Source organism: Chenopodium album, chromosome 26, assembly GCF_948465745.1.
Source record: "Chenopodium album chromosome 26, dcCheAlbu1.1, whole genome shotgun sequence".
Lineage (NCBI taxonomy): Eukaryota > Viridiplantae > Streptophyta > Magnoliopsida > Caryophyllales > Amaranthaceae > Chenopodium > Chenopodium album.
The window spans coordinates 34,850,503-34,876,242 of NC_137859.1; the positions used below are offsets into that span (position 1 = coordinate 34,850,503).

Genomic DNA, 25,740 nt, shown 5'->3' on the forward strand with positions numbered 1-25,740 from the left:
AGGGCTTAATAGAGTTCTCAAGCAAGGGGGAGGGGGCTAGGGTGGCTAGTGGGTGGGGAGGAGGGATTTTTTCGAGGGTTGGAGGGATTGTTGGGGGGTTTAGAGGTGGTGCAATGGGTGGTTTAGAGGTGGGGTGGATGCCGGGGCGAGGGTAGGCTGCCGGAGATGGTGGGGATAGAGCAAGGGGGCTGCCGGAGGTGGTTTAGTGGTGGTTTAGAGGTGGTGTTAGGGTTTAATTAATTAATCATGCCTTAAAAGTAACTAATTATAAATTAGCCGGATAATGATATCATTAGTAGATTAAATCACCTAATTAGGGGCTGATTAGGGAAAAGGGTAGCAATCTATACAATTCATCAGTTTTAGGGTAGTAATTAACAACTTTTTTTTTTTTTTTTTGCGAGTAGTAATTCACAAATACCACTTTTTTGAGGTAGTAATTAACAAATTTTTCTGAAAATCATATTCTATGCACACATTGTATGCACATCCAACCTAATACTATCTTTATGAGAGATGAAGATGATGGATAAGGAGGAGAGAGAAAGAGGAATTTGATTATGAGAGATGAAGATGATGGAATGATAGATGAAGGAGGAAAGAGAAAGACAATGGGTTTGATTAATTGGGTGTGATTTAATTGATAATCAATTTAGATTAAGGTTATAATGGGTTGTTATTATGGGTAGCATTATGTGTTAAAATATTTTTAGTAAGGGTATATTGGTCATTTTGCCCGAAAAAAGTTTCCAAATAAGGAAAAAAATAAGTTTGTTGCAAGAAATGTGAACCACCCCAAAATGGCAAATGTTGCAAGAAATAAGAAACGGAGGAAGTATATAAAGCCAAGAGGGAATTAGTTTTGGTGCATAAATTTATTGGATCAAACTACCCCTCTGTTTACAAATAAATTTTAATCAATCAATTCATTAGATTAGAGAAAAGGGTGCCCCGGTTCATTAGTTTGATTTACATAAAAATATAAATTAGGACTCTTGTGGGCCCTGCTTTGCTGTAGGAAGTATTATTAAATTGCTTTGTTCGGGATTGTAAAGGACGTAATGGTACATTTGACGGCCGGCAATAAAGTTGTTTCCAGCCTTTACCAAAGTTAAAACTTTTACGGTTTTTTTTAATTTACACCCACACTCTTGTTTCCTCCCTGAGTGTGATAGACGAGTGGCATTAAGAATTTAAGATGATAGAGCAACTTCAATGGTTGTAGCTAGAATTTGTTTGCAATGTTAAAAAATCCCTACCTACTAGCTTGATCATTGAAGTTAGAAGATGCAATTAGCTTGGTCAAGCTAAAAAACTTGCTAAAATAAAACAAATTAGAATAAATAAAATGAAAGTAAAAAAATATAAATTAAGGAGGTGTGGTTAATTTAAATAGTAAGCTAATAGCTAGTCATTGAAGCTTAAATTAGCTAAAATGACAATTAGCTTATGTGGCATGACAAGCTAATTCGACAATTAGCTTGCCATTAGAGTTGCTCTAAGAAGTCCCGTATACGCCCTTTATTATTGCTAGGTACAATAATTTTTTTTTTGTGAATACGTAATTACTTAAGGATTAATTGAGGAAAAATTACTCTCTTTTTTTTTTTTTTTTTTTTTTTTTTTTTTTTTTTTTTTTTGAGGGGAAGGTAAAATTACTCTATTTATTGAGTAGTTGTTGTAAAATCACTAACCTCAATGGAATTACAACTGATTTGAGATTTAATCGATACCGACATACCGTTTTATCAATTGGGCATAATTACTACCCAGAAAATGCCAAATTGCATTCCAAGTTCATAAACAAAAATGTCTTCCAAATTCACCAATTCAATTTAAATTCGTGTTCGTTGAAAACAATATCACTTGCCTCATACATAGACAACGTCGATGTGAAGTTGTGAACAGGCATCGAAATTTTTCAACGTTGATGCTCGAACAGACGAACATCAATCACGACGACCACTAATTTTCGAATTCTCGAACTCAAAAATTGAGGTTAGGATTTGTTTCAGAAATTCAGAAAGAGAAAAGGAAAACCACACAGTAACAACCACTTTTTGTAGAATTTGTTACAGTGCATCCGAGAGTATATAATATGCTCTCCACTTTTTGCTTACACACACTGTGAAGTTCTCTAACGATCCATTTTCCCATCCATTTTTCCAAGTCAGCTCAAAATCACCTAATTACCCTTATTATACCAGGATATTTACAACTTTTACCCCTTATTTTACTTAGACTTATTAACATGGAATTTTCTTTTTGAAGAAATTAACATGGAATTTCTTGATTATAGAAAGAAAAAAAAAAGGCAAAAAAAAAAGGGGATGAAAGGAAACAAAAAATAGTAAAATAAAAATAAAGGAAAGTATGCACACATTGCATGCGTCATAAAACTAGTCATAATAATAAAAACAACAAAAAAAAAAATTAAATTAAGTTAGATCAAATTATAAAACATTAAACCCTCAAGCAAAGGAAAAAAAAAATCATAAATGTTTAGAATAATTCGGAAAAGCTGAACATTACTATTAAGATCATATCGCTCATATCTCCCTCACAAAATAAGTTTTAATAAGATCTGGTAAGATTTAAAAAGTTTTAATAAGATCAGCTTAGATAAGACAAAGTTAGTCGTTGTTCTTTACGGCTTAATTTCAGTTTAAATTAATTCAATCCTGCAAACTTCAGTTTAGTTCAGTTGTGCTTAGTTCTTTTATACACTTTTTTTTTTTTTTTTTTTTTTTGGTGATCAAGAGGGGCAAGCCCCGAGTTCTTTTGTACACTACATCTTAGTTTAATTCAAATTTAATTCAGTTTCAATCAGCAAATTTCAGTTTAATTCAGTCCAATTAACAAATTTCAAACGCGCCCTAAATGGGCCCAAAAACATCCAAATAAAAAATTGATGTTAAATTTTAATAACTCGTGATAAATTGAAATCTATACTTAGTATTTAAAAATTATAACCAAAAACTAAGAAAGTCATGTCCTCATCCATGTTATAACACTTCTCTAACCATAGTGCCACATGTCATCTTACATTATTAATTTTTTGTTACACCATTTTTTTTTAATTCTTTCATACACACTTCATCTCTCCCCTTTAATTCAACCTTTTCCACCTTTAATTTTAGCCCTTCCACCTTCTATTTAAGCCTCTTTTTCGATTAAAGTTCCAAAATTTTAATTATTTGTAAATCATGTTTCCGATTACATATTATACCCTTTAATGACTTACTGATATTTCCTCACTTATCTCTCAATACAATTTTATATGAATAACCCGTGCATTCGAGCCATAAGGCTAGTTTTAAAATCAAAATATTTCCACCGAAATAGAAGGAGGGAGCCCCAGTTGATCTCAGAGATTAACAATCTAATTTATCTCCTCTCACAAATTTATGTGTTGAAATCTGTGCCACTTTATTATTTTATTTTTATCATTTAAAAAATAAAAGAAAATGAATAAATTGTGAGAAGAGATTTATTCACATCATTTATCTCAGAGATCAACTTGAATTTACCCAAATAGAAGGAGAGAGAGAGCAAAAACCAAAAAATATAGGCACACAAGTGGATTGGGGAAGAAGAAAACCTTGAAACAAAGACGCATAATATTGAAGAACTTAATTTACAAACTGGAAAAAAAAAAACACAAAATAATTAAGCGAATTCAACACAATTATGCAGCAATTAGCACTTTCTCGAACAAATTCCTCAAGAATGATTCTGTATTTTGCAAGAGTTTTGAGCACTTCTCCTCTTTTATCTCTTCTCCGAAATTCAAGCGAAATTTTCAGAAATAATTCTAATACCAAGTTTTATGTAAGTCTTTCTTTCTACTTAATATTTTAATAATCTAATGATATTTGTTGCATTCTTGTTTCGAGGTCAGACTTTGATGAGCGTTATTTCTTTGATTCTTTCATAATGTATAGATAAGAATCATTAATTTTGATAAATTTTTTTAATGCACTTGTAATTTTAGTATGAATATTGTTAGTAATGTGATCAATTTTCTGGGTTTTATAATGCATGATGAAATTATGATAAGCAGAGTATTTGTTCCTCTTGAATTTTATATGCAATCTTTAATTATGGGAACTTGTTGCTTCTTCCGGATGAACTTGGTATTAATAAATTAACAGTGATTACATAATGTGACTTGGGATTGTTGATTTTTTAGCTAAGATTCTGTAAATTATGTGGGTATCCAGAAAAATCTTCAAAAATTACATGAGTCAAACACTTGAACACATACCCGTGTTAAATATGGATATACGAGTTCGAGTAACATACATAGTCGATTAGTCATATGTATATACTGGTGGAAGAGTTATGCTTAAATGTTAAATGACACATACCCAATAATATTCTTTGTAGATGGATTCGATCATAACAGATTATAGCAGAAACATATTTGACTGAGCTCTAAGTTCATGGTTAATGAGCATAAGTGGTTTACAATAAATTAATCCAGTACTATAGTTATAATTTGCCATTTCAATTCTTTTGTTTCTAGATTGACAAGAAAAAAAAGACAGTTATCCTTTCATGATACTAGTTGAGTAGTTGGAGTAATCTAAGGCCATGGCGCCGTCTTTGACATAACCATATAATTCGGTCATGAGAATTATTAATCTTATATTTTTCTATGGATGAATGGTGGTAGAAATGGCTTTAATTTCAATGGCTGGCGAATGCATTGGCTATATGGCTAATGTGCAGGGCTCTAAACTCGTTTTATAAATTTGTTGCATTGTCTATGGCTTTTCTAGATTCTAGATGTTCATCATGTTACCAAATACTGCAGGGGACATTTGCTACGCGTTCAGTTTGGCAGCAGCAGGAGCGCTATTACACCAAACATAGCAAATGCAACATCACTGTCGACTTGCCTAGCATATCTCCTAAAGATTCGAGCGAGAACTGCAAAAAAAATTTCAGTTTCAATGTAGCAAGGCACATCTTGCTAGATGGCTCAAATAAGACACCTCAAGAGAACCTTTTCTGCTCTCCTGTCTCGACAAGTGCTGTTTTAAACATGCTAATTCCAGGATCCACAGGACTAACCCGTGATCAATTTGTTGATTTGTTTTGTTTGAAAGAGAAGGAATTGAACAAGTCTTCCATGAAGCTCCTTGATGTTGTAAGGCCATTCAAGGGTGGAGATGGGCCTAGTATCTCGTTCAGTAACAGCGTTTGGGTTGACCAACAATGTCCACTAATTCAGTCATATAAGGAGCTGCTTGAAAATGTCCATGATGCTGATGTTAAGAGTGTTGATTTGTTGTACAATGTACGCATACCAAACTTTCTGTTTCAGTCTCCAATGCACACATTTACTCATCTTAATACTTGATTCTAGTAAATTATATTGTAAATGTATGAATTGCACTCATATGGAATGCTGAATTCCTGATTAATGTTACTGCACCTGTGTTTTGAAGGCTGAAGAAGCGAAGGAAGAAGTCAACTCATGGAGCAGGACAAAAACTGAAGGGATGATCGAAACTATTCTGCCAGAAACCTTGTACTACAATGACACAATTGTGATTTTGGCGAATGCATTACACTTTGAGTTGGAGAATTCAGATGAAACATTAATGGATCCTTCAGGAGCGCAACGCTCACTGTATTATTGTGGAGAGTTTGAGGGTTCTGAGGTTCTTAGAATGCCAATAAAAGGAGGCAAAAAGATAGCAGAACAAGATCCTCGAAGCTTCTCAATTTACATCCTTGTTCCATCGGAGAAAACTGACCTTTCCAATGGGAGATCTCTTGTTGGAAGAAGAAAGATAAGCCTCTCACAATTCTTAGAAGAAATGAAAATGGGCACAAAAGATTTCCAGAAGAAGGTCAATAGACATAAAAAGGAAATCTCAGATTTTTCATTCCCAACTTTCAACATTGAAAGTGAGATGTCATTGTCAAGTAAAATGCAACATTTAGGCTTGACATTACCATTTCAGGCAGGCAAGAATGAGCTCATAAGGTTTATTGACTCTCCTCTTTCGGAACTATTGTATGTCACAGATGTTACCCAGAAGACTCGAATTGAAACTAATGCGAGGGGAACATCTTTTTCTGTTGTGACTTACACAACTCTCAATGGCCCTGCACATCGTTTTCCAGCAACAACACCTTCAGAGCAGAAATTTGTGGCTGATAATCCCTTTCTTTTCATGATTCAGGATGATTTCTCTGGTGCTGTTGTTTCTGTTGGTACTGTGCTGAGTACTGATTTTTAGACTAGTCTTTTAGCTTGATCAACTGATACAGTAAGACCAGATCAAATCAAATCTTAAGTACAGTACATATATAAGGGAAATTTTGTCAAATTTTTACAAATTTCAATTAGAGGTATACATATATGTTCTGCCTATCATATGGTTCATTCAGTCAATATACATAGCTGATTTAGCATTCAATTTTGTGCCAGCATCTTAATTCTTTCCATTGAAGTTTTACTCTATTCGATTCTGATTTATGATTCATTTATTATATATAATGGTGCAGTTCTCTGTTTAAATTGACTTGCATGCAACCAACTGATGTTAGCATGAGTGGTTAAGGGCCTCTTGCTCCTTAAGCAAGGTCTCGGGATGAAGCCTTGGGAAACTCCTTGTAGTAGTACCAACAACAACAACAACAACAACAACAACCAAAAAAAAAAAAAAAGACTTGCATGCAAATAGTCAAGTCATATATCTCTATTACCTTACATCTACCACATACTATCAATACTTTATGATTAGCTAGTTTGTATAATAGTATCAAGTATACTATATTAGATTTAATTTCCATTTATCTGATTGAATGAGCAGATCTTCTTTTATTATTATTATTATTATTGGATATTTAATTATCTAATAGCTGCAAATTTTATTTTATCTTTCTAAAATATTGATACGAAGCAGGAAATATTATTTTAGCTGTTATTCCGTATTTGCCTAAACTAATGAAATTCCAGGGTAAACAAATACTTTACGATTAGCTAGTTATATCAAGGCTTGTAAAGGTAGCATGGCTGTCAAGCAAGAACTATTTAGGCGCCACATTGCTCGGGATGATAAATTTGGGGGGCTGTGGGACTGAGGTGGAGTCAATTGCCCACACCCTCTTTGATTGCCTGGAGGTACAGCATGTTTGGGTGAAGTATGATCTGTCAGAAATTATTACAGACTCTCTGAGACAAACAAATTTTACTGAGTGGCTGCTTTCAGTGCTTTGGATGGACAACAGGGTTGACAGAAGTGTGCTCAGAAGAATAATGACTATTGCTTGGGCTGTTTGGTTCTGCAGAAACCGAAGGGTGCATGAGAACACTTGTACTGATGTGCGTGTGGTTGCTGACGGCTGTATAAGAATGGTGCAGGAATATTTCTCATATGCGAGCAAGGTTTTCAAACCTTTGAGCTACCATAAACCTGCTGTTGTTTCCAAGTGGCACTGCCCTCAGGCTGGGTCTATTAAGATCAATGTCGATGCCCATATTGGTGTTGGTAGTGCTGGAGGTCTGGGTGCGATTGCAAGAAATGAAGATGGGACTGTACAGTGGGCTGACACGAAGAGGATCCCTGCACACTTCCCTGTTGAGGCTGCAGAGGCTGCTGCAGTCCGAATTGGCTGTAAAATGGCTACAAGAATGGGGCACGAGCAGATTTGGGTAGAAAGCAATGCTGCAAATGTCTCTAGCAAAGTACCTTTGATTACATTTGCAAAGGTAGGTGTTATCTTAGATAATTATCTGAAAGCGTATTAATTGTGGTTGATATATTCTGTTCCAGAGAATAGGCAGAGAGTGATAACATAGTGCTGGGTGCTAAAGTTAGAGCTCACAACTTTGCAGAAAGGTAGCTCTTACATTCAAACTGCTTTATGTTGCTGAAATTCTTCTCTGCATGGTTCTGTAAGTTCTCTCTCATCTCTTTTCTTTCCCAATTTCAATCTCTTTCATCTCCCTTCTTCCCCTTTCTCCATCCTTCCCTATTGATTTTTTTTTTTTTTTTTTCCCTTTTTAAAGTGAGAATTTAGATTTTTTGGGTTTAGGGTGTAATAGGATCAATGGTTTCTGATTGTATTTTTTTTTTTTTTTTTTTTTTTTTTTTCCCTTTTTTTTTAGAGTTTGCAGTTAGGAGACAAGGAGATGTTTACACCCCATTCTGATGTCACAGTATTACTTCTACTATAGGTCGGGTTTGATTGGGTTGGCTAACTGGCTGCAGCTAGGAAGCTTGACTAAAGATGGGTGGTATTATTTAGAGAATTTTATTGTGAAGAGTTATGAGGTTGGGATTAGTAAGACTGCTACTTTATTGCGTGAGTGTTTGGTTGTTTTGTTTACTTTTTATTTTAGGATGCATGAAGAGCAAAAAGTTACAATATATCTACCGATTATGTCTCCAATATGAAACTTATAACAATGGCTAGAGTAAGAATTAGCTTAGGTTGTTTGTTGACTTCAGGTTGCAATTAAGGTGATTTTCATTGATAACTAAGCCTTAACTGTACCACTCTGAGCTATGGTTTCTATTTGTCAAATGTTAGTCTTATAACGTGTTAGGTTTGCGGTAATATTCCAAAGATCAATATTCCAAAGTTTAAACCTCAAAATTAAGATTAAAGCAAAGCCTAAAATTGAATTTTTTTTTTTTTTTTTTTTTTTTTTTTTTTTTTTTTTCTCGTCAACAAAAGAAATCAATTTTAGGCATTGCTTTAATCTTAATTTTAAGGTTTAAACTTACGGTTTATCATTATTCTTTTTATGTAATGAGTTGATTGTAATTGTGTCTACAACTTTGTTTAATATCCCTTAGGTCATGATTTGCTTTAAGTGTATTTTTAGATAAGTGGAATCACTTTGTTACTTTTCAATTGTCTTTGATTGTTCATTTATTTGCAGTACAATATCATGTGACTTTGCCATTATAGCTTGGGGTTGTGATTTAGATGGAAATTTTAATTTGAACTTAACTCTTTTGATACTTTATAGTTGTACATTGCTTCTATAGTTATCAATTGATTGCGAGGTTAGTTTATTCTATGTGCATGTTTTCCTTTGTTCTTTTTAGTTTTGTTCTGCTTTCTTATCAAATTATCAAATGTTGATTCCACATGACTGACTTTTTCTGATTTTCCCCTGTTGTTCTTCTTGGATTGTAGTGCGCTCACCTGGAGCTTGATTTATCAAAATAATCTGTGTGAATTGCTGGAGCAAAGCTTGGAATTGTCGCGCAAGAATATTGTTCAAGTGTCTTCAGGTATACAGACTATTAACTACAGTTTACTACTTAAATTTTGATTGAATTGTGTGGGTGCATGTTTATAATATGATTGACTTTTAGGGGCTGAATAAGTAACTCTGGGCTATCCTTTTCATCTCATTGCTTAGTCTATGCTTTGTATGCTCTCTTTGTTTTTATCTGTTACAAATGACAACTCATGAATGTTTTCTTAGTTGGGGTAAGCAGAAGTTGCTAATCATTAGCTTGCAGGAAATTGATGTTATTAAATTGAGAATTGAAGGTAATGAGAGTTATTTGCTCGGGAAGAACAGATTAATGAGAGAAAGGGTGAATCTTATCATATTTTTGTCGATATATTCGTGTCCGAATGTTAGTGCCTATTTTGGAGTTTTTTCCCCCGGATTTATGATGTGGGTTTTTGCTTATTTGCTTCTATTTTGCTGTTTTGTGACAATTTTTTTTGGATGATTCTTGCTTTATGTGTAGAGAGAGATCAACAAGGAAAGATGGGAAGCTTGAATGAAGATTTAAGTGTTCCCTCGTGGCCTCATATTTAGTTCGTCACTATTGTTTGAATGTTCCGAAGCAGATACTTGCGAGATTTTTCCCTTTTACGCCCTAAAACAGATGGAATTACCTTTCACATTAGCTTTACCAGTTCCCTATCCACCAGAATTTGTATTACCATTAGCCTTTGTGGAGCTACACCCACCAGCACGAGCTCCAATGTTTGTCCATTAGTATCTTTAATCATCATTCATGTATATTGCAATTGTTAATTTAGTTTGAATACCTCTTTTCCCCCATTTTTCATTATTCTGCTCTACCTTTCATTTATGGTGTTGCTTACTCTCTCCTTTGATCACTTAGTACACACTTAAGGTTTAATCATTTGGTTGTTCCTATGAAGATTGAGGGCTCTTAGTCTCCCTTTTTAGGATCTCTGATTTTTTAGCAAAGTTATTTGACATGTCTTATGTAATGTGCTTTATAAATCCTCACCAAAATCAACTAAAATTGTGTCACTATAAGCTTTACATAAATGAAGGAAAAACATGATCGGCCTTTGTAACACCCCAATAGTTCTCCCTTTTCCAAACCACTTCATTTAAATAAAATAGTGGAGAACCATTGACGTGCTACCGCCACGTGTTGAAACGTTAAGGCTTTATCAAAGTATCGCAGCGGAAAAACAAACTTAAGTCTTTAAAATAACATAGTTTAGAAAACGAATAAGTCAAAGCTTACAAATTGGAACCATAAGGCCCTTATTTAAAACTAAATCAACATTCAAAATCCCAAAACATAAATGAAATAGCAAAGCATAAATAAGTTCGACACAAAGAACGAATACGCTCAATCACACCATCCCTTGACAATGCGATTGTCAAATCCCTGAACTTCAGATCATCAAGCTAACCTGTGCAATACTGCTCCCCAATAATACAAGTGTAATAATTGGATCATCACAGGGTCATTGAAAGGCGAAGGCCATGACCAAAGAAAACACACACAAAAGCACGCAATCAGCAAAGCTGAGTACATACAAGCTACAACGTACCAAACCTAGCATGCTCAATTAATTAAAGTAAATAAACATACAACACGAATTCATTAATCAAGACTCCACACTTAGACAATTCAATTGACTCAACATACTTACTAACCAATTCCAAACACTTGACTCAATATATTCAATTTAATTAATTTAATTTAGTTTGGAGTAAGCAATAGACCAGGTTGTCCAATCCAGGTCCCAAATGACCATTTGAAATAAAAGTTTAGCGCGAAGCAAGAATGGGCGTGACTCCATTCTCACAAAGTTAGTCTAGGATCCCATCTAACTTTCATTATAAAATAAAATGTAAATACCAAAAGAGAAGAGGACATGTTGATCAAACAAGCCTCGAAAAGCCACGGGCTACCACCGTGTACCCCAACCCATAATTGTCAATACTCTAGAAGTGCACGCTTTCCAGAGTTTTATTGCTCATCCATGTTTCACTTTACGTGATTACAATTTTAATTAATAGCCGACTCAATCAAGAAGACCATACATAACAATCATACATCAATTCGTTTTTAATCTTATTTAGGACAATGGTGATCACATCACAAATTAACCTTTGATTCCATTAAACTTCCAAATTATCCAAAATTGTTGAACATAGTCAACTCACCTAGCCATTTCGGCTTAATCCACCTTTACTCAATATACTAACAAGTTATGATTGAGTAATAAATAAATAATAATAACCTTGTGGAATAATTAATAAATTCATTCCACTTAAATCATTCAATTCCAATCCTTTAATAATCCAAATGTGGTTAACAAACCAATCCAATAAAATATGTTTGTATCAACATTCCATACAAACAATTAATCCAATATAATTCAACATGTTTGCATCCATAATTCCATACAAACATAATCAATTCACCAAAACATGTTTCATAAACATAAGCACATGAATTAAATCAATGTGTAACCAAACAATTTCCATCCAAGTGTTCCCTAATCATGAAACTAAGTTCTTTCTTTTTGGTACCTAAACATGATACTACTTATAACGAAGTAGACATGTACGTACCTCGTACAAACAATCCTTTGAGCCACTTTTAATCACTTAAAATTCTCCTAGGAAATAATCATCACTTCCTAGAAAACAACCAACAATTAATATTACTATCCCAAGTAATTTCCAACAATATAATATGATGAAAAACTTATTAAAATAAAAAAACACATATTTATATGCTTAATTAACTTTAAACATAATTAATTTTATTAATCAAACTCAAGGATAAAATTTTAAAAATAAAAAACTTCGTTAAAAATGAAAAACTGCCCGAAAATCATATTTAGAGGAAGAATTTGGCCACGAGAGGGTGGTGCTCACTACCAATGGTAGTGAGTCTTTCTTAAAACATCGTTTCCACATGGAAAACACTACTTTTTTGTCAAAATCCGATGAGTTCAGAACCTGATCGGGTTTAAAACGGGATTAATATTAACGAACCGAAATCTAAACATTAAAACACGAATTTACGTGTTCAAAATAATCTGGAAACTAATTAGTAATATAATCACCAAAATTTCAAAACATCATTACTATAAAAGCCCTAAATCAATTGTTCATAAAAACCCTAAAATCATGATTTTCAATAATTAAAAACCCTAGGTTATTAAATTTACAAAATCTGAAAATTATAACATTTATAAAATCTGAAATTATAAAGTTGAATCATCAAAATACAATTTGATACCAATTAAATTGATTCAAACAATAAAATCAAAACCCATAAATAATTATAATTACACAAATTAATAAAACAAAAGAGAAAGGAAATAAAACTAACCTTTTGTGTGGAAAAATTTTGGGGATGTATGGGGTATTTATAAGAGAGAGAGTGGTGTAGGGTTAGTTTTAAGGTTGGGCCTCATAAAATTAATGGGCCAATTAAGAAAGGAAAATGGGTTTGGTTTGTTGGACATAAATTATTGAAGAAAGGTTCATAAAAAGTTATTTGTAATAAAATCGTTCATCAAACCCAAAAATAATTTGAAACTTTTGAAATTAAATCCGAAAAAAATACAAATAAATATTATGAATAAAATATAATTTCATTAATAATATATTTAAAAATACGGGGGATTACAGCCTTACAATCACTCACATTGAACATTCACATAATACTATTAATACTACCTCCGTTAAATGTTATGTGCAACGATTTGACGTAAAGTAGAGAGTGAAAATGTCTGATTGTTGCACATAACCTGTAACGGAGGTAGTACTTTGTTACGTTTGACTTTAATTATGTCATACATTAGTACAAATAACCCACATATTTCTATAGTAAAAAATTGTAACCTTTTATGTATATCATACATACCACAACCGAAAATTATATCTAACATGATCTCTTAATCATAACAAACAAAACAAACAATCATGACCTAACATTTTACAAACATTACCAATAACTTAGAAACCGCTCGCAACGCATGCGGAATTACAACTAGATTACAATTAAACATTACCAAATATTATTTGGCGAACCTTTATTTATTTATTTTGCTTTTAGCAAGAGTAAATCTTTATTCTCAGTTAATAATCAATAGTAGAAAATATCCACCGGTTCAAAAACCCTCCTATGCCAACGATTTTGAACCGCTGGGCCTTGGGGGGGGGGGGAAATACTTGAATAAAAAGCCACCGGTTCAAAATCGGTGGCAATATATTTTTGCCACCGGTTATAACACTTCCCGCTTTTTTAAAGGGGTTATTGGCACCGGCACCTGTTCAAAATCGGTGCCAATAATGGCAAAAAAAAATATTTTTTTTTTTGCATTTTTTCACTTAAATTGATATATAAACACTTAAACATATGTATAAACTTACATTTTTTTTTTTCATAAAAAGGCTGTAATATTACAATATTCGTCGAAAAACAAAGTGGCATGAACGACATGAATTTTTAGGCAAATTCACAACCATCATTAAGCCAGTTATAAAGGTTGTTCAGTTCCTTCTTCATTGTGAGCCCTTGTAGTCGTACTTGGTGAATTCTTTGCTTGGTTATTTGCCACTTCCTCCAACTTCGTCATCCTCATCCCGATTCCTGAAGCAATTGGTCTAATTCTGGCCAGACTAATTCCTTCTTGAAATTGACATACTTCAGTATAATTTTACCAAATTACAAGTTCATTACTACCGAAGAAGTAAAGTTCCAGACAATACCAAGCCGAAAATCATCTTCAATGCACTGGTCATCATCACCAAGACCAATTGGAACAAGACTAAACTGAGCTGAAATGAAATGAACTTATTGGAGCTGAACTCAACTGAACTAAGCTAAACTGAAATGAATTTATTGGAGCTGAACTGAATATTTTTTGAGAGAAAAAAATTAAGATAAGAAATGAATTGAACTGAACTTAACTTATTGAAGCTGAACTGAATTGACTGAAACTAAATTAAAGAGAACATACCCTAAGTAATGGTTGGATTATTATGTTATTTTCAAAATTATAAGGGACATAAAAGTCTTTAATACTATAGCTTGAGTAATTTCATTGGGGCAAATAGCAATTTACTCAAAATGATATTTCCTTATCTGAGCAAATAGCAAATTATTAAGGGGCCGTGTGATTGAGGGTATTCATAAAAAAAAAATGGGAATTAACTAACCCGATTCTTTTTGTCGTTGTTTGTTTAGACACTTTTTTCATTCCCTTTACCCTCTCTGTTACCCCCAAATCCTTCCAACTTCATTCCTCACCCCCAATAGTACTTGAAACCTTTTGCTTTGGTCAGAAAGGCATGAGAAAGCTGAGTGTTGATATCCTTACCTTATAAAAAGTGGGAAAATACTCTTATGAATAGTGTTAGGACATTTTTAACCCTGAAAATATTAAATTACCTTTACACCCCCATTAATGTTTTATGAATAGTTTATGAATAATCAATGAATTTATTTTATTATGAATTTGTTATTATTGATCAATTTCACAATATGGGTTTTAGCGTTAATTTAATTGCTCACTTGTCAGTATAATCAACTTAGTATTGCTTTAATTATTCTAACCTTCATAAGTATGATTATGAGAAGTTTTGATTCTACATTCTTTCCTATATGAAGCACAAGGAACTATGGAAGCAAGCATTTGTCCAATATAGTGCAAAAGCAACTGTGCTGAAACTGAAATTTGATATATGAGAAATCAGGCTCAAGTGTGGGTTGGTGAATCAGTTATATTTTGGACAGTTTGAGAAAACAGATGTCCATGATTTTGATATAAGTTTACAAGGGTATTGGTTCATTAAAAAAAGTTCATGAAAGTGAAATCCGAAAGATCATATGAGTAGTTTTTTTTTTAAAAAAAAGATCATACTAGAAGCTAAGACTAAGGTTGGTCAAATACAATAACCAGAAAGTTATTCAAAAGATTGCGGTATTAATGCCATTGAGATAGTTTAGTTAGTTTGGTGACTCTTAAGGTCCAAGCAATAATTGCCCAAGTTTTTACTCATTTGAACTAAAGACTAGCTAGGTAGAAATTTGAATTGGGAATGAACTTGATTGACAATTTCACACAGTCAATCACTCAACATCTATTGTTTTTAATTCTTGGACCTTATTTCTCCGCTTAACGTAGGGTCTATTCTCGTTAACTGAACTGAGCTGAACTGAATTTAACAAGAGATTTGATTTGTTCAAGATTTCAATCTTTATCTAGGGCTCTCAGAGCCTTTTGATCTTGCTACCGACTTAGGACACACTATGTTCGTTGATTCCGAAAGCATTAAGATATGTGAACTGAACAGAACTTATTATAGCTCAACTAAACTTAACTGAAATGAATATTTTATGAGAGAAGGAAATTAGGAGCTGAACTGAATTAAACTTATTAGAGCTGAGCTAAACTAAACTGAAATGAAAATAACCGTATGAGAATAGGCCCTTAGTTTTTGAGGTTACTTGGTCCATTTTGTCCACTGCATTTTTTACCGATTCAAGAAAATAACTTCATTATTTTTGTAACTTTAACAAAATAAATTACTAACTTATAATATCAATTTACTCTGTAAAATAAATATTTACAAGGCAATCATTATTAAATGACATTTATTGTAATTATTACGATCATAACTTTAACCGATTAAAACTTAAAGTGAGGTGTATTGGTATCTTATATGAATACAAGAAAAATATAGACATGTGATGTCCTACTAATTGAACCATTTCAATCTGTACTTTAAATATAGCAAACATTTGCATGTCTAAAACTCGATACTTTTAAGAACTCATTCACTAATTCTAAAGTAATTTGTTAAATTTTTGAGCATTGCTAAGATACATGACATTCAACATATTAATCGCCCGCATATGTACAAATAGTTATAATAAAATATATGCAAACATGCATAAGGTATTAAGACTAACTGCAATGACTCAACTTGAAACACTACCTATATCGCGCGCATCGCGCGCGTAGGATCCCCTAGTAGAAATTAAAGCTTAGGATTGCTAAGTTGATATAGTTTAGATTAGACAATGGTAAGTGTGGGGCTGAATCTTTATCCATTCTGCATTGCGACTTGCAAGAGCTCTATCTACCTTTTCTCTTATTACATCTAGTCCATCCCTTCTACTATTCCAAGTATGGCTAGGGCTAGGGGTGTACATAAATGAAACGGACCTGAACCCAGACCTGAACCGGACCGGACCGGACCCGGGCCAGAACCTTCAGGTCTGCTCCCGGTCCTTAAAAAGGTCTATTCCGGTTTTCGGTGCGGTCCGGGTTTAACCCGGAATTTCCCGGTCCAGACCGAAAACCCAGTTTTTTTATTAAAAAAAAAAAATTTTGGGTATAATCAAACATTTCATTTCAATCGCAACGTTCATTTTCACTCTCTCTCTCCTAAAACCCTAAGTTCACTTCTCTCCACCAGCGATCCTCCCTCACCGGCGATCTTCCTCACCGGCGTTCTTCCTCATTCATGGTTAGTGTTTTTTTCTCAATTACATTTACTTGTTGATGTTTGCATGTTGATTTTTTGAATTGTATTACATTTTTTGAGTGCATTTGTATGGGTTTTAGGGTTTCTTTGAATCTGTGAGTTTATGATTTTTCAATAGCTTTGATTCTGGGTTTTTGTTTTTTCAATGCCCACCACCTGTTCGATAAAATTACCCCACCTCCCAAAGACCCAAACATCTTGTTATCCGTTGCTTTGCTCACCAAATTTCTCAAATGGGTTATATTTTCTTTTTTTTTCTGCATTTTTTCAAATGGGTTTTTGAAATTTATGTAAAATTTGATTAGATATTGATGAAAATGGGTTATATTTTTTCAAATGGGTTTTTCTGCATTTTATGATTTCCATTTTAAGATGTAATTTCTTTTAATGGCAGATTATAAATCTTTATAATGTCCTCAATAATTTCCTTCCCTATATTTCTTTATAATTTCCTAGCCTAGGGCCACGATAGTTGGGTCAATAAGCCCTGCCATATTAGTCCCTAAATTTTTCCATTACTATTGGTAATCGGTCTGCCTCCCATTTTTCCTTATTATTATTATAAGACACAAATCTTAATAATCTTAAAAATGAAGCCGTGTATCGCACGGGCTTCACACCTAGTTTCCTTTTATAAATATGTATTATAAGTAATTTCACGTAATTTCTTAATTTATAATTAATTTTAACGAAATTTGTTTCATATTGATTTTTCTGCCTCCCATTTTTCTAGTTTAATTAAGATCCTTGTTCACATCCCCAATCATTAATCAGGGTAAAGAGAAGATGAAAAAATTTTTTGGGTTAGTTGACTAGTGGTAGAGAAGGAGAAAGGATTGTCGGGGTAATTTTCGGGTTTAGTGGGGGTTGGGTTGGGGTTAGAAGTTCCTTCCCTATATTTTCGAGATGTAATAAAGGTAAAGTGAATATATAGAACTTCTAAGGAGAGCCTTCCTTAGTGTATTCGGGTCTATGTTGTTCTTTTGTGTTAGGGTGGGAGGATTTGTTTTGTAGGATGTCATGTTGAAGATTTAATTCTAATGGCTTGGGAGGAACGACAAGGGGAAGGTAAGGGTATCGAAGGAGAGGAATAGGTGTGAGAAAGTAAGGAAGATAAGGTCAAAGGGGCCGAAGCTCCGTTAATTGGGGGGTTGGACTCGGGAAATTCAAGGCTTTCAATTTTTTTTCTTCTTGAGAGAGATTTTTTTGTGATTTTATTAATCCAGCAGTGATGTTCTTCGGTTCTTCTTTTTTTATATTTTCTCCAAAAGTTTTTGTTTTATTTTTAATGCTCCCTACCTATTTGTCTTCGTTGATTAAAATACTCCTTTGAATATTTTTAGTCAACTGTTGGCGACTATTAGGCTTTTTGTTCAGTTTCCTTTTTAATGTCACTTTTATAAAACCCGCATATTTTAGAAGCTTTTGCCTCGACGTACGCCGTTCGTGTACAATTTTTGGTTCCACTTTTTCTTGACGCTTTTACGGGTCGAAGGTTTGTCTCGACATAAAAAAGCGTTGAGAAAATCATGTGTCATACACGTGAGTCACTGCTGCCCGCAATATTAAAATTTAATGAAAAAAGCAAGTATTACATAAATACTCGCAATTAAACCGCCCACTATTGAATTATTGATAAACTATTCTGCTCTCCTCTAATACTGCACTCTACTCATCATCAGCGCTACAACTTACCTCAATCTTTTTTGGTTAAGTTATGGATTTTCTTGTTAAACTTCAACGAATTTGGGGGATTTTGCTCTTGACTTTCATAAATTTCAAGTAATTGATTTACAATTTGCTTTACAATTTTGTTGCTAGGTATATATTGTAACATAATATCTCACAATTCTTTAAATTTCGTTAAAATTGGAAATTATTCTTTGCATGTCTTCGATTTTGAATTGGAGTTTTCTAGGGTTTAGTTTGGGATTTTGTGATGAATTTGATGGCGTTTTCTAGGGTTTTAGTTTGGGATTTTCTATAGTAATGTTGCTAGCTTTGAATTTTCTGGCTTTGAAAAAAAAAAAAAAAAAAAAAATTTCTGGCTTTGTTGTGATATCACTTTCCTGATTTAAAGATTGTCTTAAATTGTTTGGAAAAGTTGAAGGTGTGCTGGCTTGAAGGAGGGTTCGTGTTAGGGGTGGTTAGTGAACAAGGCTGCCCATTGATAATAGAGTCGGGCCCAAAATTTTAAGGGTCTTGACCCTGTAATATTTTAGTGTACAGAGTCACTAAAAGGCTTTAAGATATAGGGTCGATAATGGGCTTTTATTGACAACCCATTAATATCAAAGAAAGATTAATGGGCCAAAAGGAAAAAACCCAAATTTTTCTAAAAATTGGAACGACCAAAGAAAAAAAACCAGAACCTCTAATTTCTTGATAACACATTTATATACTCATTGTTATATGTTATATTTGAGTGTTTCTATCATATTTTCTCTATATATTTAATCTTTTAGAGCTATATTTCTTTATATTTCGATGTTGCTCTCCTCGTGCTCTCTTTCTTTATTTTTTAGGATTTACGCGTAAAAGAGCACCTTTGCAAGCTAAGTGAGCTAGGAGCGTGTAGGAGATTACAAGCCCAACATCATATGGTCACATTCCAAGCTTGAAGTTGTTTTCGAAGGAGTTTTGTGTAGAAGTTGCCTAGCCTTGGCCTGGTCGTGGCTTGTTGCATTAAGCTTTGGCCTGGTCGTGGCTCCTCCTTTTATGCCCAAGAGAAGCCTACCAAGATCAGTAGACACCACGGGTTGGCCGTGGCAAAGTCCTAGCAGCTTTGGGTAACCCGTGGCTATCACCTGACGAAGCATCGAAGCCAAGTTTGAGGCGGTTTGGAAGACCTATTTTAGGAAACTTCTTAACTTATTCCTAGGGATATAAATAGGCTTTGGTTAGGCATATTAGATCACTTTTTGGACTCGTTAAATTGAGTTGAAGAATTCTACAATTCCCTTCAATTTTAGATTTACTTTGTTCAAGATTCTATCTTCAATTCCATTAATTCAAGTATTTCTTCTTTCCTATATTATTATGTCTTTTGATTATTTTGTTAATTTAATTATGAGTGAGTAGATTTATATTCTAGGGTTAGGTTGAACCCTAGTTATGAGTAATGCATGATTTCCCCCAATTCCTTATTTTATTAGATTAATTGCTTTGCTTATTGAATTGTGCTAATTTATCAATGTTAGGTTAGACGTAATTTGATATTGATTGAACCAAGTATCTTATTTATCAATGGAAGTTGAGATTAGATGGTTTGATTAAATTCAATAAGGGCATGAAATTCTCCATGGAAATAGGTAGGATGGATTGCTAGGATTGAATGGATGTTGAGTTTAATGTCTCTAAATTGCATGATACCATGGAAATAGGTTTGATTGGATTTTAGAGAAGCCATAAATACTCGGAAGGGGTTTATTGGTATTTTCAAGGGCACGTCCTTCCTTTGAGTATTATTATTTTGATTAATTGGGGTAGGGATTTATCTTTGCATTATTCATACTAGTGGTGATACTTAACTCTGGATGTTTTTATTAATCGAATTATTTCATCTTGATTCTTCTTGTTTATTTTGTTTAGAATTAGATTAGTTGAATTTCACTATTGATTGGTTACTTGCTTAGTAGTTACTTGAGTCTAATTAATTAGTTGAACCATAGTCTCTTGGGATCCGACCCTTACTTGCCCGTCTACATAGTAGTGGTCTTGTTAGGTTATTTTTGTTAGGTACGCGACACGCCTATCAAATTTTGGCGCCGTTGCCGGGGACTAACGGTTTCATTCTAGTTATTCGTGATTCGTTTTTACTAAGCATTTATTTTGTTGCTTCGGCTATTGTTCCTTGTTTCTTTGATCTTCCGTTTTAGTTTCTTTGTTGCATGCAAACTCGAAGTTTAGGTTCAGATGATTTAACACCTTTTGATTCTGAGATCGAAGCTACTGCAAGAAGACGAAGAGGTAAAAGGAGGAAAAATCGAAATACAAGAGACATGGTTGATCCAGGAACAAAATCTCTTTTGGAGTATGGTATTCCGGATACAACAACCGGATTCCTCTCTAGTATTGTTAGACCACCTGTCACCGCTCAGAGTTTTGAGTTGAAACCCCAATTCATACAATTCATTTCCAATGACTCTTTTGCGGGCTTACCGAATGATTGCCCTGTGACTCACATTGATAGTTTCTTGGAGAAGTGTGACACTATGAAGCTCAATGGTGTCACTGATGATGCTATTAGACTACGCCTCTTCCCTTTTTCACTAAGGGATAGGGCAAGGGAATGGCTACGAGATGAAGGTATTGGTTCTTTTGATACGTGGGACAAGCTTGCTAAGGCCTTTCTAGTCAAATTCTTGGGGCAAGAGAAAACCGCAAAATTAAGGAACGAGCTATCTACTTTCCATCAATCCAATGACGAATCCCTATATGAGGCATGGAGAAGATTTAAACGATTGCAAAGACAATGCCCTCACCATGGTATTCCAGAGTGGATGTTGATCCAAACGTTCTATAATGGTTTGACCAATGAGTTTCGCATATACATTGATGCTGCGTCTGGAGGTTCCATCATGACTAAGAATCCAACCGATGCGAAGGATTTGATTGAGAAGATGGCGGCTAATGATAATTACCATCCAAGGGGACAAAACGCTATCAACATAGGTAATAAACATGATGTTGATGCTCTAACCATGTTGACTAGTTCTGTGCAGGCACTAACTCATAAAGTCAATCAACTCCAAGCTGAGTCCCCTCGACCCTCGATGGAAACTTGTCAGATGTGTGGATTGCAAGGCCATACTGCACGGGAGTGTCAACCCAATTATGATGGAATGACGATTGAGCAAGCTAATGCTATTTATACCACAACCTCCACAAGGCCATTTAATGAAGGGTGGAGAAATCATCAAGGGTTCTCATACAAGAACACTCAAGCTATAGCGAATCCTCCATCACCACCCGCTTTTCAAGCAAGGGCACCTATCAATCATCATCCCATGCACCAACCACCACCTCAATCTTCAAATCTTGAGTCCATTATGGAGACTTTTGCTACTTCCCAACAACAACAACAACAAGAGCTTATTTCAAAGCAATTTGAGTTACAAGCAAAGCAGAATGAATATTTTGAAAACTCAATCCAACTGCTTGTTGCTCAAAATAAGAGGATAGAAACTCATCTTTCTCAATTATCACAACAAGTGAGTCATTTATCAACTCTTCAAGATCAAGCAAAAGTCCAAACAAAACAATGCAATGCAATTTTCGTGAAGAGAGATGAGTTGACTACGGGGGGATTAGAGGAGAAAGTGTGCAATCCAGAGTCGAAAACTAAAATACGTGAGAATGAAGGTCCCAAATATGTTGCTCCACATGCCTATGAGGAACCGATGCCTTTCCCGCAAAGGTTATCAAAAGTCGTGCTCGATAAGCATTTTGGGAAGTATTCTGAGACTCTTAAGAAGGTATATGCTACCATTCCTTTTTCCGATCTTGTAATTCAAATGCCTCAATTTGCAAATTTTGTGAAAGGAATTCTAGATCATGATCATAATGATAAGAAATTAGAAAGTTTGGTAGGAAAGGAGAAATGTCCTGATCCTCTACATGATAGCTTACCACCTAAATTGCATGATCCTGGTAGTTTTACTATCCCTTGCATGATAAACGAAACATATTTTGATAGGGTCTTGTGTGATCTAGGTGCTAGTGTTAACTTAATGCCTTCTTCAGTGTATGACAAATTAGGTTTGAAAAACCTTAAACCCTCTCCTATATCTCTTTATATGGCTGATAGAACTGTTAGACTCCCTAAGGGTGTAGTTGAAGATGTATTAGTTGGGATTGGTGAACTTGTTTTTCCTGTTGACTTTGTTGTAATGGATATGAAAGAAGACCATAAGATCCCGATTATCTTTGGCCGCCCTTTTCTTGCTACAAGTCAAGCTTTAATAGATGTTCCCAAGGGACAAGTGACCATTAGGGCTCAGGATAAACAAGTTGTGTTTAAGCTTTTCAATGACCATAATTTTACTTTTGACGGTGGTACTTGTTTGAGAATTGATGCTACTAACCCTTTGGTTGATAATTGTGTTTCTAATAGAAATCTTGTGAGAAAAAAGGGCGATATTCTAGCACATGGGTTTAGCTACCTGAAAATGAGTTCGAATACAAATCACGTCAACTTCAATTTGAAGGAGCCATATAGAGGTGAACCCAAAAACAAACAGGATCGTGGAGTATTCTCTCTGCGTGGTGGTGACCCAGGTTGAGCTACTAAAGGAGGTCGAGCTTATGACCTTATAAACAAGCGCTTTTGGGAGGCAACCCAATTTTCTAACCCTTAATTAGTTTTCTTTTAATCTTTTAGCTAATTGTTCTAGTATTAGCTTGATGTCTAGGATTAAAGTTTTCCTTTTTATTTATTTATTTTTTTATTACTCCTTAGTTGTTATTTTTTTTTTTTTATTATTTTTTTTTTATTTTAGTGTCCTTGTTCTTCTGCATTTGTTTATTCTCTAGGATTTTCGTTTTCTGCAGTTTGGTAGTCTTAGTGCCATTTTCTTGTATTATTTTGGTATGTTAGGTAGAACCTATGTACTACCATAGTGTAGTATTTTCCCCTATTATATTTATTCATGATATATTTTGCATTGTGGACATTGCAATATTCAAGTGTGGGGGAGGGTTTTATTCACTATATTTATCAGGCTTTAGTAATTTATAGTGTCATCTTGAATTTCCATTCCAATATGTGAAACAAGTGATTCTCAAAAGAAAATAACATTTTCCACTATTTTTCATGAATTGATTGACATTGGCTTGAGTAATTCGATAAGAGCGTAAATCCTTTCGATGACAATTGTTTGTGGTAAGATGGTTTCGCTTTCCTCTTGTGCGATAAGTACCTTTTGGAGGGCCACGAACCTCGTAAGACTCAAATCGAATACCCTCCTTCTTGATCGCCCTAATTGAGACTTGCATTTTAGCTTCCTGAGATCGATTACCGAATTGCTTGGGAAATATGATTGAGGCATATTTTTGTTATTTAGAGCTTTCAGAGTCATCTTTAGGAATTTTTCTTTATATGTTACATCCTTCTCTTGATAGCCCCTTTGAGCCTTATTTCTTTCTTGACTACCCTTGTGTTACAACATTATGGTTCCGTAATGCATTGTTTGGATAAGAAGAGTATTTTGTTAAGGCATGTTGATTTGTATGATGAGCTATTCGAAGGAAGGTGGTATGAAAAAAAAAAAAGAAAAAACAAGGAAGGTTGTATGAAAAAAAAAATGAAAAAAAAAAGTGAATAAAGATATGATATAAAAAAAATGAAAAAAATGAAAAAATGAAAAGAAAAAAAAGAGTATTGAAAAATGATGATGAGAAATAAAGAAGGGTAAATGTTAATGTTGAATCAATGGAGTTGACAAGGAAGAGCAATGCGTTCATTGTTGGAAATTTGTTGTTTTTAATCTCATGGTTGATATTTCATGATTTCGTGCATATCACATTCAAGGGTGTTATGTATGAGTTTTTGTTGGATTGATTTTAAGCACCACATTCCCAAATTTATATCTCTGTCACCCTATCACCCAAGCTTACCCTTTAAAAGTCCTCTTGATTTTCCTTGCAAATTGGTCACTAAAACGGTGGAGGGCAAGATTTTGTGCAAGTCTTGACGAAGGTCATCAAATCGAAGTGAGGCATTGAGCTAATAGGGTTGAGCATCCTTAGGGAAGGTTCAAGCTTGAGGAAAGGAAGTGGCAAGATTGGTTGGTTATTGAAGGGTGCTACAATTTATCGTTTCATCTATGTCATTGATTTGTGATGCATAAATTGAGTTTTGAATTAAAATGATTTTGATTTTCAATTTAATCACTTGGTTGAACATTTTGGTTTGGAAGTTTTTGGTTCGGCTTTGTAGGTATGCCTTTTGAAAACCTTCACGAGACCAAACTCGTCCACTAGGGTAGCCTAGGGGTTTAAAGGGCTTGTTGCACATGCTAAGTGCAATCGTGATTCCTACGACAGTGAGTATTAGGATTTATTGCTTTCTAGGTTAGTTTTGTTTTCTTTCCTCGAGGACGAGTAAAGGTTAAGTGTGGGGGAATTTGATAACACATTTATATACTCATTGTTATATGTTATATTTGAGTGTTTCTATCATATTTTCTCTATATATTTAATCTTTTAGAGCTATATTTCTTTATATTTCGATGTTGCTCTCCTCGTGCTCTCTTTCTTTATTTTTTAGGATTTACGCGTAAAAGAGCACCTTTGCAAGCTAAGTGAGCTAGGAGCGTGTAGGAGATTACAAGCCCAACATCATATGGTCACATTCCAAGCTTGAAGTTGTTTTCGAAGGAGTTTTGTGTAGAAGTTGCCTAGCCTTGGCCTGGTCGTGGCTTGTTGCATTAAGCTTTGGCCTGGTCGTGGCTCCTCCTTTTATGCCCAAGAGAAGCCTACCAAGATCAGTAGACACCACGGGTTGGCCGTGGCAAAGTCCTAGCAGCTTTGGGTAACCCGTGGCTATCACCTGACGAAGCATCGAAGCCAAGTTTGAGGCGGTTTGGAAGACCTATTTTAGGAAACTTCTTAACTTATTCCTAGGGATATAAATAGGCTTTGGTTAGGCATATTAGATCACTTTTTGGACTCGTTAAATTGAGTTGAAGAATTCTACAATTCCCTTCAATTTTAGATTTACTTTGTTCAAGATTCTATCTTCAATTCCATTAATTCAAGTATTTCTTCTTTCCTATATTATTATGTCTTTTGATTATTTTGTTAATTTAATTATGAGTGAGTAGATTTATATTCTAGGGTTAGGTTGAACCCTAGTTATGAGTAATGCATGATTTCCCCCAATTCCTTATTTTATTAGATTAATTGCTTTGCTTATTGAATTGTGCTAATTTATCAATGTTAGGTTAGACGTAATT

General features: G+C 34.2%; 2 protein-coding genes and 1 non-coding gene across 3 annotated transcripts; 2 read left to right on the top strand and 1 right to left on the bottom strand.

Moving 5' to 3' along the window:
* The first annotated feature begins 3,614 nt into the window (after positions 1-3,614).
* On the top strand, positions 3,615-6,314 carry LOC145618592 (serpin-Z2A-like). The gene is made up of 3 exons (XM_081673373.1): positions 3,615-3,831; positions 4,820-5,305; positions 5,457-6,314. Exons 1-3 carry the CDS (start codon positions 3,691-3,693, stop codon positions 6,255-6,257), a joined length of 1,428 nt encoding a protein of 475 aa, XP_081529499.1. The 5' UTR covers positions 3,615-3,690; the 3' UTR covers positions 6,258-6,314.
* A 14,359-nt stretch (positions 6,315-20,673) lies between these two features.
* On the top strand, positions 20,674-23,067 carry LOC145617112 (uncharacterized). Its single transcript, XM_081671799.1, has one exon. It carries the CDS (start codon positions 20,674-20,676, stop codon positions 23,065-23,067), a length of 2,394 nt encoding a protein of 797 aa, XP_081527925.1.
* Positions 21,169-21,275, bottom strand: LOC145618784 (small nucleolar RNA R71). Its single transcript, XR_014108033.1, has one exon. It is a non-coding gene; the product is annotated as a small nucleolar RNA R71 (small nucleolar RNA).
* Positions 23,068-25,740: the final 2,673 nt, after the last annotated feature.

What these genes read in the sequence shown, in the direction of transcription:
- LOC145618592 (XM_081673373.1), top strand. Translation starts at nt 3,691, where the DNA reads ATGCAGCAATTAGCACTTTCTCGAACAAATTCCTCAAGAATGATTCTG. An exon ending in ATTCTAATACCAAGTTTTAT is followed by an intron (nt 3,832 to 4,819) that starts GTAAGTCTTTCT and finishes CAAATACTGCAG; the next exon opens with GGGACATTTGCTACGCGTTC. An exon ending in GTGTTGATTTGTTGTACAAT is followed by an intron (nt 5,306 to 5,456) that starts GTACGCATACCA and finishes TGTGTTTTGAAG; the next exon opens with GCTGAAGAAGCGAAGGAAGA.
- LOC145617112 (XM_081671799.1), top strand. Translation starts at nt 20,674, where the DNA reads ATGCAAACTCGAAGTTTAGGTTCAGATGATTTAACACCTTTTGATTCT.